General features: G+C 40.0%; 1 protein-coding gene across 2 annotated transcripts in view; it reads left to right on the top strand.

The window, feature by feature from the left end:
* The window catches only part of hbs1l (HBS1-like translational GTPase), a 46,324-nt gene extending 33,715 nt beyond the window's left edge, over positions 1–12,609 (top strand). The window contains exons 11-18 of one of the 2 annotated variants that reach the window (XM_083520908.1): positions 2,383–2,500; positions 6,637–6,705; positions 7,706–7,810; positions 8,261–8,351; positions 9,685–9,793; positions 9,893–9,993; positions 10,141–10,285; positions 11,793–12,609. In XM_083520908.1, coding sequence (XP_083377034.1) covers positions 2,383–2,500; positions 6,637–6,705; positions 7,706–7,810; positions 8,261–8,351; positions 9,685–9,793; positions 9,893–9,993; positions 10,141–10,285; positions 11,793–11,804 — 750 coding nt within the window. In that variant the 3' untranslated portion in view covers positions 11,805–12,609. Of the gene's footprint in view, positions 1–2,382; positions 2,501–6,636; positions 6,706–7,705; positions 7,839–8,071; positions 8,127–8,260; positions 8,352–9,684; positions 9,794–9,892; positions 9,994–10,140; positions 10,286–11,792 lie in introns of those variants that run through there. The other variant, XM_083520909.1, reaches the window with a different exon arrangement.
* Positions 12,610–13,491: the final 882 nt, after the last annotated feature.

Here is a 13,491-nt window from a genome sequence, read left to right as displayed (position 1 = left end):
TTTGTCCTCGGTATACAGAAATGAGAGCGAGTGAATTTTTTCTTTCTCATCCGCAGAAGACAATCCCTGAGCTGCAGGGAAAACCAGCTCCTGGAAATTTGCTTGAATTTTACAGGAACATTTAAATGCAGAATTATTACTTTTTTCTTTTCTCAGCCTGTTGGAGTTGAGATCATTATTTGTAGGGCAAATCCTAAGGAGACAATTAAGGAATGTACACAAATCAAAAGTTAGTACCGGTTTTGAAGGTTTTTGCATAGGAATATTTGTGAAATAAAAAAAAGGGACTTTACCTAAAAACACAACAAGTGAAAAAAAAAACAAGACGTTAGAAGTCCGAACGCTGATTAAACACCAGATCCTGGAGGTTTTGTGTTATATACACTTTATGGACAAAAATATCAGGCACCTAATTTTTCTGCCATATTTGGTACTTCCAGAAACTTCTTGAAGACTTATAAATGTATAGAAAGTCTTTGGAGGAGACGGCTTGAAACCTTCCCTTCACTTGAGCTAGGATACCTAAACCTGTTCCTGCATGACGATGCCCCTGTGCAGCTGCATGAAGATGTTCTTTGCATGAGTTGGAGTTGAAGATCTCCTGCTATAGAGTTTAGAACCCTATTTAACACCTTTGGGATGAATGCGAATGCTGACTGCACCCCAGACCTCCTCACCTTCTCGCCTACATCAGCACCTGATGTTACTAACACCCTCGTGGCTAAATTTGGGGATATTTATTATAGCAGCAAATACTGACCAAGTGTGGAATCAGATGTTCAGAAACCACAAATTTATTGGTCAAGTGTCCACAGACACTTTTTTTTATGTTTTATTTTTGCTCTACATATTGAAAATTATATTGGGACACCTCGTATTTGCAATACACACATTTACTGTACACTGTACATTTAAAGAACTAATAAAAAAATAGATTATCAAAAAATAGAACAGAGGTGTTTTTCCAATGAAAGTAAAAAAAAAAAAGAAAGAAATAATTTTATTCGAAAGAGAAAGTTCCATTATGCCAAGCATTATATCAAAATGAAGTTCCCCTTGTATATGCTTTCATAATATTTAGAAAAAAAATAGAAAAAAATACTGTAATTTGTTCAACTAATGCCGTTTGTCTTTCAAAAACTATAAGCATTTTTGAAAGGTTTTTCCAAATCGGGGCAATTTAAATTTGCTTATTTTTAACTTTTTCATTTCATTTTTTTTTTTGCACCTTAAAAATAAAGCATATTCATATAATAATTGAATATTTCATAATTTTTGAGATTCCGAGAAGATCTGGGCATCTCTGAGCCACACACTTCAACACGTTTAGAGTTGCGTAAAATCAGAAAAAATAGAGTTTCTGTCATCATTTTCACTTTCTTACAGCAGTGAATGTACGAAGCACAACACCGAAAAATCTAAATAAGATGATAAAAATAATAGGAAAACCCGGTTACAGCTCTTCGACCCTGGAGACTCCTTCCTTACTAAAAAACATATACCGTATTTTCCGGACTATAAGCCGCTACTTTTTCCCCACGCTTTGAACCCCGCGGCTTAAACAATGAAGCGGCTAATGTATGGATTTTTCCTGGGTGTTTCCCGGTGTCACAAACTTCAAACCAAAAAACTGAACCCCATACCATTAGACCAATGAAACTGCAGAACGGGTTCAGGTGAACCAATGAAACTCTTTATATTAAATCAGATGCGCTCCCACTGAATCGGGCCGCACCACATCATAAATATGGATGATGTTCCTCTGACGTTTGACCTGCCGCTCACTCGGACTGTCTACAGGAAATGTGAATCATTCGTCACGCTGAAAACAACCGGGTATGAAAACACACACTTCACCTGTGTTCTGAGCTGCACGGCATCGGGAGAAAAGCTTCACCGATGATGATTTTTAAACGCACGACGATGCCAAAAGATAAACTCCCGAGAGAAATAGTTGTGAAAGGAAGGAGGAAGACAGTGAACAATGACTTTCTTGGTAGGCTACTGTTTAGATACAAGCCGTGTAACAGACACTGTCTTTTATTAAAGCCTGTGTAAAGTTCATTAGTTTCAGTGTAGGAACCTGCGGCTTATATACAGGTGCGGCTTATTTATGTTCAAAATAAACATCTTTGTCAAATTCAGTGGGTGCGGCTTATATAAGGGTGCGTTTAATAGTCCAGAAATTACGGTGTGTATATATATATATATATATATATATATATATATATATATATATATATATTCATTAATTATAAATAATAATAAAAATGCCCCTGCTTTGTCGTTCTTGTGTAATAATGCATGATGTATCTCTCCGTCATGGCAGAACAGATTATGATGGGCTTTAATGCTAATGTATCATTTCCTTTGTGATTTCAGGACGCTGATGTGTATTACATCCCTACCAGCGGTCTATCAGGACAGAATCTCACCAGCAGAAGCACAGAAGCGGCGCTCACTGCCTGGTACAAAGGCCCGTGTCTACTGGAACAGATAGGTGTGTGTACAGTATGTCCATTCGTTTGTTTTCCAGTGTCCTTTTGTGCGTTTAAGAATTTGATTAAACCCACACACAAACCGCTAAATCACAGCATGACTCACAGAAGAAAGTCCCTAAATGGTTAATCCTGAGCCCCATCCAAACCCTGAGATCTGCAGATACAACGCTGGTATTTAAACTGCTTATCATTAGAAGGCCAAGCACTGAAAGTATGCACCATATTGTTTCTCCGTTTTCTTTTTCTGGCTCGTGTGCATGTCCAAATTCTGGTACACTGTTTTTGGTGAGCCTAAGAAACATTTTGACCAAGATTGGGCCAAGTGCTGGCAACTCTCTAGCGCCACATTTTGGCCTAATTTGGAGGCGTGTGGTTATATATTTTAATATCGTGTATCCACAAATTTAAAAGCTGGATTCCTAGAGATTTAGCATTTTTACTCCTTCCACAAATCACATTCGACAGTCCCCAGGTTTGGTGCGCACCATCACCAAACCTCACAAATATTGAAAAATTAATTTAGCGTACTTCAGAAGGTTCACCTCAAATCAACCACTGAACTTATTATAGTCTTTTCTGTCCAAATCTTCACCATGTAGCCCATTTGTGTCCAGTCTTTTTCCACTAAAGGCCAGTGTGGGTGCAGGTTTTTATTCCAGCCAATCAAGGGCTGGGGATTTTTTTCCAAAATGGCCGACAGAGAAGAAGATTTAGATTCGGCTGCATTATTTACAAGGACTTTTTACGAGACAAAATTCTGGTAAAGCAGACGAAACAGTTTGTGTTGTTTTTCATGAACCGTTTATACCGTTGTGTTTTCCTTCCAGTAGAATTTGCACAAAAACACACAATTTGCCATCATTTCAAATCCCTACTAAAACCGCAGGAGATGATGAATCGATGGTTTGGGTAGACCTGGAAAAACTCCCCGAGAAGGCATGAAGAAGAAAACCTCATCACCGAATGTCCATTTATTACTGTCGCATCATCATTGACGGGCGCTTAAAATGAACCTTCGTAGTAGGCTGTTGATATTAATTGCAGTCCAAATTCATCCTCAAAGATCTTGAGTTGCTCAGGAACTTCATAAATCTTTAGGCTGTTGAGATAGAAACCATCCCCAGCTGCACAGAGTGTGGTGTCCAATTGAAGAGACCTCCATCCATAGGAAGGGTGTCGGTTTGAATCGGGCAGATCTGAAGGAGAGAGAAGGACAGGAACACTGGTCCCTGGTTGGTCAGGAGCATGTTTTTATTACCATCCCATGTTATCAGTGTTATCATGTAGGAGCAAGTGGCAGGACAAGCACTCAGAACAGCAATAACTCAGCTTTGTGTATTTAGCCGGCGTGCCAACGACAAGAAACGCAAATGATGTTTTATTCATGAGACATTACACGTCTGGTTGTATGCACTGTGCATGTAATCCGTACACATCACTGTATGTAAATGGACAGTAAAGGTATTTTTTTTTTGTTTTTTTAACCTTGTGGTTTATGCAGAGCTGAGCGCAGTTTGCAAGAAGGTGTGAACGTGTGTGTTTGTAACAGCATGTGCTCACGATAACGCGCAAGGTTTTCACACGTGCAGGTGTTTTGCACTGCTTTGAAACACTTTGATTTTTAATTCGAACTTCACACGACTAAATGGCAAACGGTGTTTGGTTTTGGTAATGTGGAGCAGGGAATGGAAGCACCGGTAGGAACGGGAGTCGAGAACCGTGTTGAAGGAGCAGTTTGTTTAGAGCAGTTTGCTCTAAAATAATAGAAGCTGGAAAAAAAAGGAATATACAGTGGTGGGATTTCTGATTTCTTCTTTTTGTGCATGTGACACTTTCATGTTTCAGATCATCAAACTAATTTAAATATTAGTAAAAAATAACACAAATGAACCCAACATGCAGTTTTTGAATGAAGGTTTTTATTATTGAGGGAAAACAAAATCCAAAACTACATGGCCCTGTGTGAAAGTGTTTGCCCCCCTGTTAAAACTGTGCTTTATCGCACCCGAGTTCAATTTCTCTCACCACACCCAGGCCTGATTACTGCCACACCTTTTCACAATCAAGAAATCTCTTAAATAGGACCTGCCTGACAAAGTGAAGTAGACCAAAAGATCCTCAAAAGCTAGACATCATGCGGTGATCCTAAGAAATTCAGAAACAAATGAGAAAGAAACTACTTGAGATCTATCAGTCTGGAAAAGCCGTTTCTAAAGCTTTGGGGCTCCAGTGAACAACAGTGAGAGAAATTATTCACACATGGCAAAAACATGGAACAGTGGAAAACCTTCCCAGGAGTGGCCAGACGACCAAAATTACCCCAAGAGCACAGCGACGACTCACCTAAGAGGTCACAAAAGACCCCACAACAACATCCAAAGAACTGCAGGCCTCACTTGCCTCAGTTAAGGTCAGTGTTCACGACTCCACCATAAGAAAGAGACGGCAAATATAGTCTGCATGGCAGAGTTCCAAGACGAAAAAAGTAAAAAGAACATAAAGGCTCGTTTCAGTTTTGCCAGAAAACATCTTGATGATCCTCAAGACTTTTGGGAAAATACTCTGTGGACTGATGAGACGAAAGTTGAACTTTTTGGAAGGTGTGTGTCCCATTACGTCTGGCGTAAAAGTAACACCGCATTTCAGACAAAGAACATCATACCAACAGAGAAAACTTTGGTGGTGGTAGTGTGATGGTCTGGGGCTGTTTTGCTGCTTCTGGACCTGAAAGACTTGCTGTGATAAATGGAACCATGAAATCTGCTGTTCATGACCTCAAGCTGAAGCGATCTTGGGTTCTGCAGCAGGACAATGATCCAAAACACACCAAGTCCACCTCTGAATGGCTGAAGAAAAACAAAATGAAGACTTTGGAGTGGCCTAGTCAAAGTCCTGACCTGAATCCTATTGAGATGCTGTGGCTTGACCTTAAAAAGGCGGTTCATGCTGGAAAACCCTCCAATGTGGCTGAATGAAAAAAAAATTCTGCATAGATGAGTGGAGCAAAATTCCTCCACAGCGCAGTAACAGACTCAGTGCAAGTTATTACAAACGCTCGATTGCAGTTGTTGCTGCTGAGGGCGGCCCAACCAGTTATTAGGTTTAGGGGGCAAACACTTTTTCACACGGGGCCATGTAGTTTTGGATTTTGTTGTCCCTCAATAATAAAAACTGCATGTTATTTTTTTTACTAATATTTAAATTAGTTTGATGATTTGAAACATTAAAGTGTGACAAACATGCAAAAAAACAAGAAATCAGGAAGGGGGCAAACACTTTTTCACACCACTTTATATATGTTTTGCTAACAGTATTTAAAGCCCTGTGATCTGAAGTGTGATTTTATAGAGATATGTTTTTTTTTTTCCATGTGCAGATCACCGTTTTGCAAACCGAAATCAGTTTGTAAGCAGATTCTGGCTGCGTGGCTCGGAATATCTGACACATTATCAAAACAGAGAAAAGAACGTTCACGCGCTGAACTGGCGACTGTAGAGACTCTTTTTTTGTGTGTGTGACTTCATTAAAATACATTTAATTCCACAGTGGACCAGTGGTTTTTTTTTTTTTTTTTTTTTATACATAGTGGGGTTTTTTTTTTCCTAACCTCACAAGATGGAAAGAAAAAAGAAAGAAAGTAAAATTTTCCAGTAATATTTTTTCTGAACAGTTTGTGGACCTTAAGATTGATAATGTGCTTTTGTGAACATCCCATTCCACATGAAGTCCCTGTTTGCTGTTCTAACAACCTCCACTCTTCTGGTTAGATGTTCCACCAGAGTTTGGAGTGTGCTTGTGGAGATTCATTCAACTACAAAGGTGTTAGTGAAGTCAGATACTGATGTAGGTGATGTGAGGAGGCCTGAGGTGCAGTCAGTGTTCACATTCATCCCATGTTCTGCCATGACGTGTTCGATAGGGTTTAGAGCTCTGTAGCAGGAGATCTTCCACTCCAACTCATGTAGAAAGCAGATCTTCATGGAGCTGGCTTTGTGCACAGGAGCATTGTCATGCTGGAACAGGTTTGGGGTTCAAGTGAAAGAAAAATGTATTTATTACAGGTGTCCAAAAACAAATAAATATATATATCGATCTCATAAGATGCTCATCTCGATCTCCTTTCTTTCCTCCACAGACTCGTTCAAAGCTCCTCAGAGATCAGTGGAGAAGCCGTTCCGACTCTGCGTGTCTGACGTCTTCAAAGGTCGGTGACCTCGATCTAATCAATCCTTCACACTGACCGTTTCACATGTGCACGCTTTGTCTATTCAAAACCATCCCTGGTGCATGTCCTCGTCCAGGTTGTTTGTTTAGACAGGTGAGAAAACAGCAGTCACACTGAGCAGCCGTTTAGAGAGACCCTGTGAGTCGAGCCGCTGTTCGATAAATAGTATTGCATTTATTTACATAGGTGAGAAAAAAAAACGTTAAACCTGCAATATTTCACCGTTTATTACAGTATAGAAATGGTGATATTGCGATGATGCACCAAACCGTTTAGTGGAACTGCCTAATCACTTATTTTTGACCAATGAAACGAAAAGGAAGCGCAAACGAAGCGGCACGTCTGTTTCGCTTTGATTAAGGTTCGCAGGTTAACACGTGTGAAAGCGGCCCGTAAGGTAATTTATTGCACCCCGCGTTTTCGTGCCGACGCTGTATTTTCACTTCTTTTCCTTTGTTTCGCTCAAAGTGCAGATTCATATGAAAAACGCTCCCCTTCACATTTCACATATAGTGCTGCTGTGTGTCATATTAGTCATTCACACCCATCACCCTGTTCTCACCTTTCAGTCCGTATCTTTCTTTCTTTTCTTTTTTTTCTTTCTTTTTTTCCATTCCCAGGGGTTCTAAGGTAGTGTATCAGGCCTGGCATGAAATAGGTTAAATAAATGAAGACGGTTGAACATTTAGAAATGATGACAGTGTCAGATTTTTTTGTATTTTTATAGGGATCTGCACCAATGAGTACAGAACTTTCTAGAACCTTCCACCTAATCCAAAGACCATCCATGATTGTTGGCTGATGTTTTTTTTATTGGTGTTTGTGCTGTTATTCGGACTCGCTAAGCAGCGCAAAGTTATATCTGATGCTGGGGCTTATGGGGTTCTGGAGATCTGGGATGCATTGTTTTTACCTTTAAACTCCTCCATTAACGACATCAGGATGAGCATTAGGAGACTGACGTGTGTGCGCTTTCCAGATCAAGGTTCTGGTTTCTGTGTGACGGGGAAAATCGAAGCTGGCTACGTTCAGACCGGAGACCGGATGTTGGCGATGCCTCCGAATGAGACGTGCACTGTGAAAGGTAACGCTAGATGCAGGTGTGTGTGTGAGTGTGTGTGTGTGTGAGTGTGTGTGTGAGTGTGTGTGTGAGTGTGTGTGTGAGTGTGTGTGTGAGTGTGTGTGTGAGTGTGTGTGTGAGTGTGTGTGTGAGTGTGTGTGTGAGTGTGTGTGTGAGTGTGTGTGTGTGTGAGTGTGTGAGTGTGTGTGTGAGTGTGTGTGTGTGTGTGTGTGTGTGTGTGTGTGTGTGTGTGTGTGTGTGTGTGTGTGTGTGTGTGTGTGTGAGTGTGTGTGTGTGTGTGTTACTTTCAAAATGTTCACATTGACTTTTCAAGGTCCAAGTTGACAATTTAACAGTACAGAAATGTAATACTGCCCTCTGGTGGCAGCTTGTAGAATTAGACATGCTTCCACTGTGTGTGTGTGTGTGTGTGTGTGTGTGTGTATGTGTGTGTGTGTGTGTCTCTCTCTACAGGTATCACTCTTCACGATGAGCCATTAGACTGGGCAGCTGCCGGTGACCACGTCAGTTTGACCGTCACAGGGATGGACATCATAAAGATCAAGTGAGATTTTACTCAAGAAAACAAAAAAAACGTGATTGTAAGAATATAATCATGAATATAAATAAAGCTCTGAGAAGAGTTCAGACTATTCAGCATGTTTAAGAGCCCTGACCTTCTGAACCCCACTGAACCCTGAGTGCTCTCTAGGCCTCCTTACAACATCAGCACCTGGTTTAACTAATGCTCCTTCAGTGGTTAAGGATCTGGGTTACTGTTCAGAAGTCACAGGGTTAAAACCTCAGTTTCGCCAAGCTGTCTCTCTTGGGGCCCCTGGGCAAGGCCCCTAACCCCTTACTGCTCCAGGGGGCTGTATCATGGCTGACCCTTCGCTCTGACTCGGCCTGTAGAGACCCTTTCACCTCTGTTTATTTAAAATCTAGTGAAAAGATTTAGATGAAGTTCACAGCTTATTAACAGGAAATGGTGCATTTTGCAACTGCATTAGAAAATGGCAGTACAGAGTCTCCATGTGAACGGAAATCAGTGCAGAAGGATAAAATTTTACTTCCTGATTTCACTACACTCTTCTTCTTTGGTGGGCTACTTGAAAGTGAATGTTCAGTCGTACGTGTTTTTTTTTTGTTTGTTTGTTTTTTAAACCCCACCCCCCATCGCTGTGTAAAAACCCATAGTTTTTCTTTAGACATCTTTTTTTTTTTAAGGTTTAATTTTCACCTTTATTTTTGTATATATATATATATATTTTTAATGAAAACATGTTCTGAAGGTAAATCAGTATCTATTGAAATATCTTTGATAAATACATACAATAATAATAAAAAATTATAATAAAAAAAACAATATATATATTTATATACAGGTTGATTTAAAATTTCAGGATGCTTTCTCGTGTTTTATTTATTGATTTTTTTTTTCATTTTTTTTTTCATTTTTTAGATTGTTTTATAATTTTATGTAATTTTATTTGCTTAGTCTTTTTATGGATCATTATAGATTTGTTAATTATTTATTAACATAATAAATAATTGAATAACATTTCAATTTAATTAATTAAATGCATACGTTTTATTCATTTTATTATTGCATTTGATTCTTTCATTTAAATCTTCATTGTTAATTTAAAAAATTGAGTACTTGTTGTTTCATTGTAATTTTATTTTAGATTAAATTGAAAACTTTTTCTTGTTAAAAAAGACTTTTTTTTTTGTTTAAAAAAAAAATTCGCACGATTTTCAGATTTGACGTTTGAGCGTTTTCGACATTTTTTTATTATTATTTTTTTTTTTTTTAAATGCTGAGATAAATGTACTTTTCATCATATTTTTATAGGGAATTATTTACGCTCGGTTATTCTTCGTCTTTTCTTTTTTAGTGTCGGCTGTGTGTTCTGTGACCCCAAGGAGCCCATCAGAGCCTGCACTCGCTTCCGAGCCCGAATCCTGCTGTTTAACATCGAAGTGCCAATCACACAAGGTTTCCCTGTGAGTCCACACGCGATCGTCTGCACAATCGCCTTGTTGTACTGATGGAGACGTCCACGTGCAGAGTTTTTAACGTGTGTTTGTGAATGTGATTCTCAGGTCCTTCTGCATTACCAGACAGTGAGTGAACCTGCCACCTTCAGAAAGCTCGTTAGCGTGTTGCACAAAACCAGCGGCGAGGTTCTGAAAAAGAAACCAAAGTGAGGGGTGTTTTTTTTTTTTTGTGATGGGAGTCAGTAGAGTCCTTTTGTTCGTGATGCCACACTGCAGCTGCTAATCAGCTTTTAAAAAAAAAAAGTTTGAATGTTTTTCCGTCAGTGTTTATCTGTGTGATTTGGTGTTTGTAGATGTTTGACTAAAGGCCAGAATGCTGTGGTGGAGATTCAGACTCAGAGACCTGTGGCTCTGGAGCTCTACAAGGACTTTAAAGAACTCGGACGCTTCATGCTGCGATATGTGGGGTCCACCATCGCTGCTGGGGTCGTCACGGAGGTATCGCTCGCTCACCACACACACACACACACACACGCGCACACACTAGCTTACTCACTTCCTCAAAGTAGCCACCTTTCGTTTTAATGGCAGCTTCACACATTCTTAGCTTTCATAAGGGAGTCACCTGGAATGAAGACTTGAGTAGTTGAGTGCTTTGTTGGCTGCTTTTCCTTCACTCTCCGATCCGACTTCCTCAAACCATCTCAAACGGTTTTGGATCGGGTGATTTTGGAGGCCATTTCATCTGATGCAGCACTCCATCTCACTCCTTCTTAGACAAATAGCTGTTACATAACCTAGAGGTGTGTTTGGGGTCATTGTCCTGTTGGAAAACATATTATGGGATGGCATCTTGCTGCAAAATGCTGTGGTCGCCATGCTGGTTGAGTTTGCCCTCAATTTTACCCAAATCACCAGCTGTTTCACCAACAAAGCACCTCTACACTATCATATTTGCTCTCCACTAAGATGCAGAGGCTGTAAGAAGATCAGTATCACCCTGAAACTGAGTTACAGTACAGCGGTCCTGGTCATACAGAGGTTTTCCGAGACGGGTTCCACTCTGAACAAACCTCGCAAGGGTCCATCAAAGAAGTCAAGTCCTCGTGCTGTGCGTCAGGTGCAGAAGCTGCCTCGAAAAACAGACGCATGAGTGCTGCAGTGTTGCTTTAGAGGTTGCAGAAGGTCCACTTGTCAGTGCTCAGACCAGACGCCTCACACTGCAACAAGTCGGTTTGCAGGCCGTCGTCCTGAATCAAGAAAGCCTCTTCTGAAGCTGCTCACAAGAAAGTCCACAAACAGTTTGCTGAACACAATCTGTCCAAGAGCATGAATTACTGGAACCATGTCCTGTGGTCTGATGAGATGAAGATCAACTTGTTTGGCTCAGATGGAGTTCAGCATGTGTGGTGACACCCTGGTGAGGAGAACCAAGAAAAGCTGTGGTTTATTGAGGGAAACATGGATTCCAACATGTACTGTGACATTCTGAGGCAGAACATGATGCCCTCAGTTCAGAAACTGGACCGAATGGCAGCTTTCCAACATGATGACTCCAAAAACACACCACCAAGATGACAACTGACTTGCTGAGGAAGGTGAAGTTGATTGAGTGGCTAAGTATATCTCCAGACAATGAACCCTATTGAGCACCTGTGGAATTACGGAAATGATCAGGACACCAAACGAAACCTTTTGTTATGTTTCCACACGGACGGTTTTAATTGCCGTATGCGTGCACCATTTGGATTTTGGTGCTTGATTTGAGCAAATGTTTAGTCATTACTTAGATGTATAAAAATAATGAATAATTTTAAAGAAAGGACATCGTGAATAGGTGTGTTGCACTAATGGTTTTATGTTCACGTCTTTTACGTTTGTATATTTTTTTTAATTCAGTGTTATAATGTATGTTGCATTGCCGTTTTGCATTTTACATTGAAATGTTGCTACCTCTACGCTTCTATAGGTTTGTCGGTCTAAATATGCATTTCTTCCATTGTAGATCAAAGAATAAACTGCAGCTGCACTCAGATCCTTCAGAACATGCTGACTGGCCCGAGGAGCCACTGAACAGAAGTGCAATTCCACCCAGAACCTGGACGTCACACACACTATCACATCTTCATCTTCATCCTCTGTCAACTCTTGCAATGGGACACGGTTTCCAGCCACAGGCTCGGCTTCTGCATGCCTTCGATTCCATTCATTTTTTCATAAGTGGCTGTTGAACACCTCACAAGTACAGTGTGTTTACACTGAAAACGCTCTTTGAGGGTTTTATTATTTTATGTAGCTTAATTTTCATCTTAATTTGACTAATAATCTGGTAGTAAAATAAAAAGGGGAGTTCATCCTGGATGGGATGAGATGCTTTTAGGGTGCATTTTTTTTTTTCTCTGAGGTTATTTATTAATTATTCTTCAAGGGCTTTTGACATTATAGTACAGAATATAGTAATATGCATATACCACTGATGTATCAAAACAACTTATTCTCATATCCATTGCTGCTGCTGATCCTGTGGCTGACTCTCCTCCTCAGGAGCTACACACAAAACATCTGTGCACCGAATCGGAGGGAACACTAAACAGATCATAGCGGAGACAGAGGGAATTAAACATGGTCTAGGAGCACTTTGGTCAGGGTTCTAATAGTACAGTGGTGGGCATGAGGGGCTGAGGAACCTGTGTATGAACTGCTGAGAACCTCTGGCAGCAGTGCAGCTTATTTAAAACCGTTGTATGGGTTGATTCGAAGGCGAACTTGTTCAAAAATCATGAATGCTTTTTTGAGACTGAAATAAAATCATGAGAAACGGCTGCACGACTCCTGGGATTCTTTGAATGGTGTATAAAGGAAGTAATTGACATGGCATGGACTGGCACGAACTGTTCTACACACCCATTTCATCTTAATCCGTTTTTCAGACAGCAAGTAAGAAAAAAGACGAATGATAAGTGGTGAATGCGAAATCTGCATATTGTTTCGGAGACGTTCCAAAGCAACTGAGAAAAAAACTCAACAATAGTGCATCAAGCTGTAGTTGGTACTTACATTATTGGAGCTTTAAACAGTTGTTCCAGTTTGATCAACTGCAATGTCCTCTGTCCTGAAGACCTAATTTGCCCTGGACTACTTCCATAAATATTACCAAAATGTCACAGTACAAGTCTTGGTATTACATTTACAGCATTTGGCAACACCCTTTTCCACAGTGGCTTACAACTGAGTAGATAAGGGCTTTGTTCAAGGGTCCAGCAGTGGCACAATGGTGGTGCTGGGATTGAAAACCGGGGCCTTCCAATAACACTTCCAACATCACAGAGCTGCCACTTCCCCATTGTGCATTTCATGAGCTATGGTCCTTCTTCTCTATAAATTCTAAAGTTTAGCATTTTGAGTCTTAGCTATTTTATTTACACACTGAACTGTAACTCAAGTGCAATGAACCTTTGGTTAATTATTAAACTTTTGATTATGAAATCACTTGTGATGAGTGAAAAGCCTGAATGGATCTCCCTGGTTGCCAGATTGGATTGATTAATTTTAAAGCTAGTATATATTCAAAGTCTGGAAAAGTGGTTGATGCTGATTCGTCTCCCCCTTTTCACATAAAGGATTAAAATTTATCTCAATTTGATGAATTTGTAAGTGATTACATTTTAATGTCTACCAATCAGTTAATATGCCTGTGTTTACTG

Source organism: Silurus aristotelis, assembly GCF_946808225.1.
Source record: "Silurus aristotelis genome assembly, chromosome: 19".
In the NCBI taxonomy this organism is placed as follows: domain Eukaryota; kingdom Metazoa; phylum Chordata; class Actinopteri; order Siluriformes; family Siluridae; genus Silurus; species Silurus aristotelis.
This window is presented reverse-complemented; position numbering and strand designations above follow the sequence as displayed.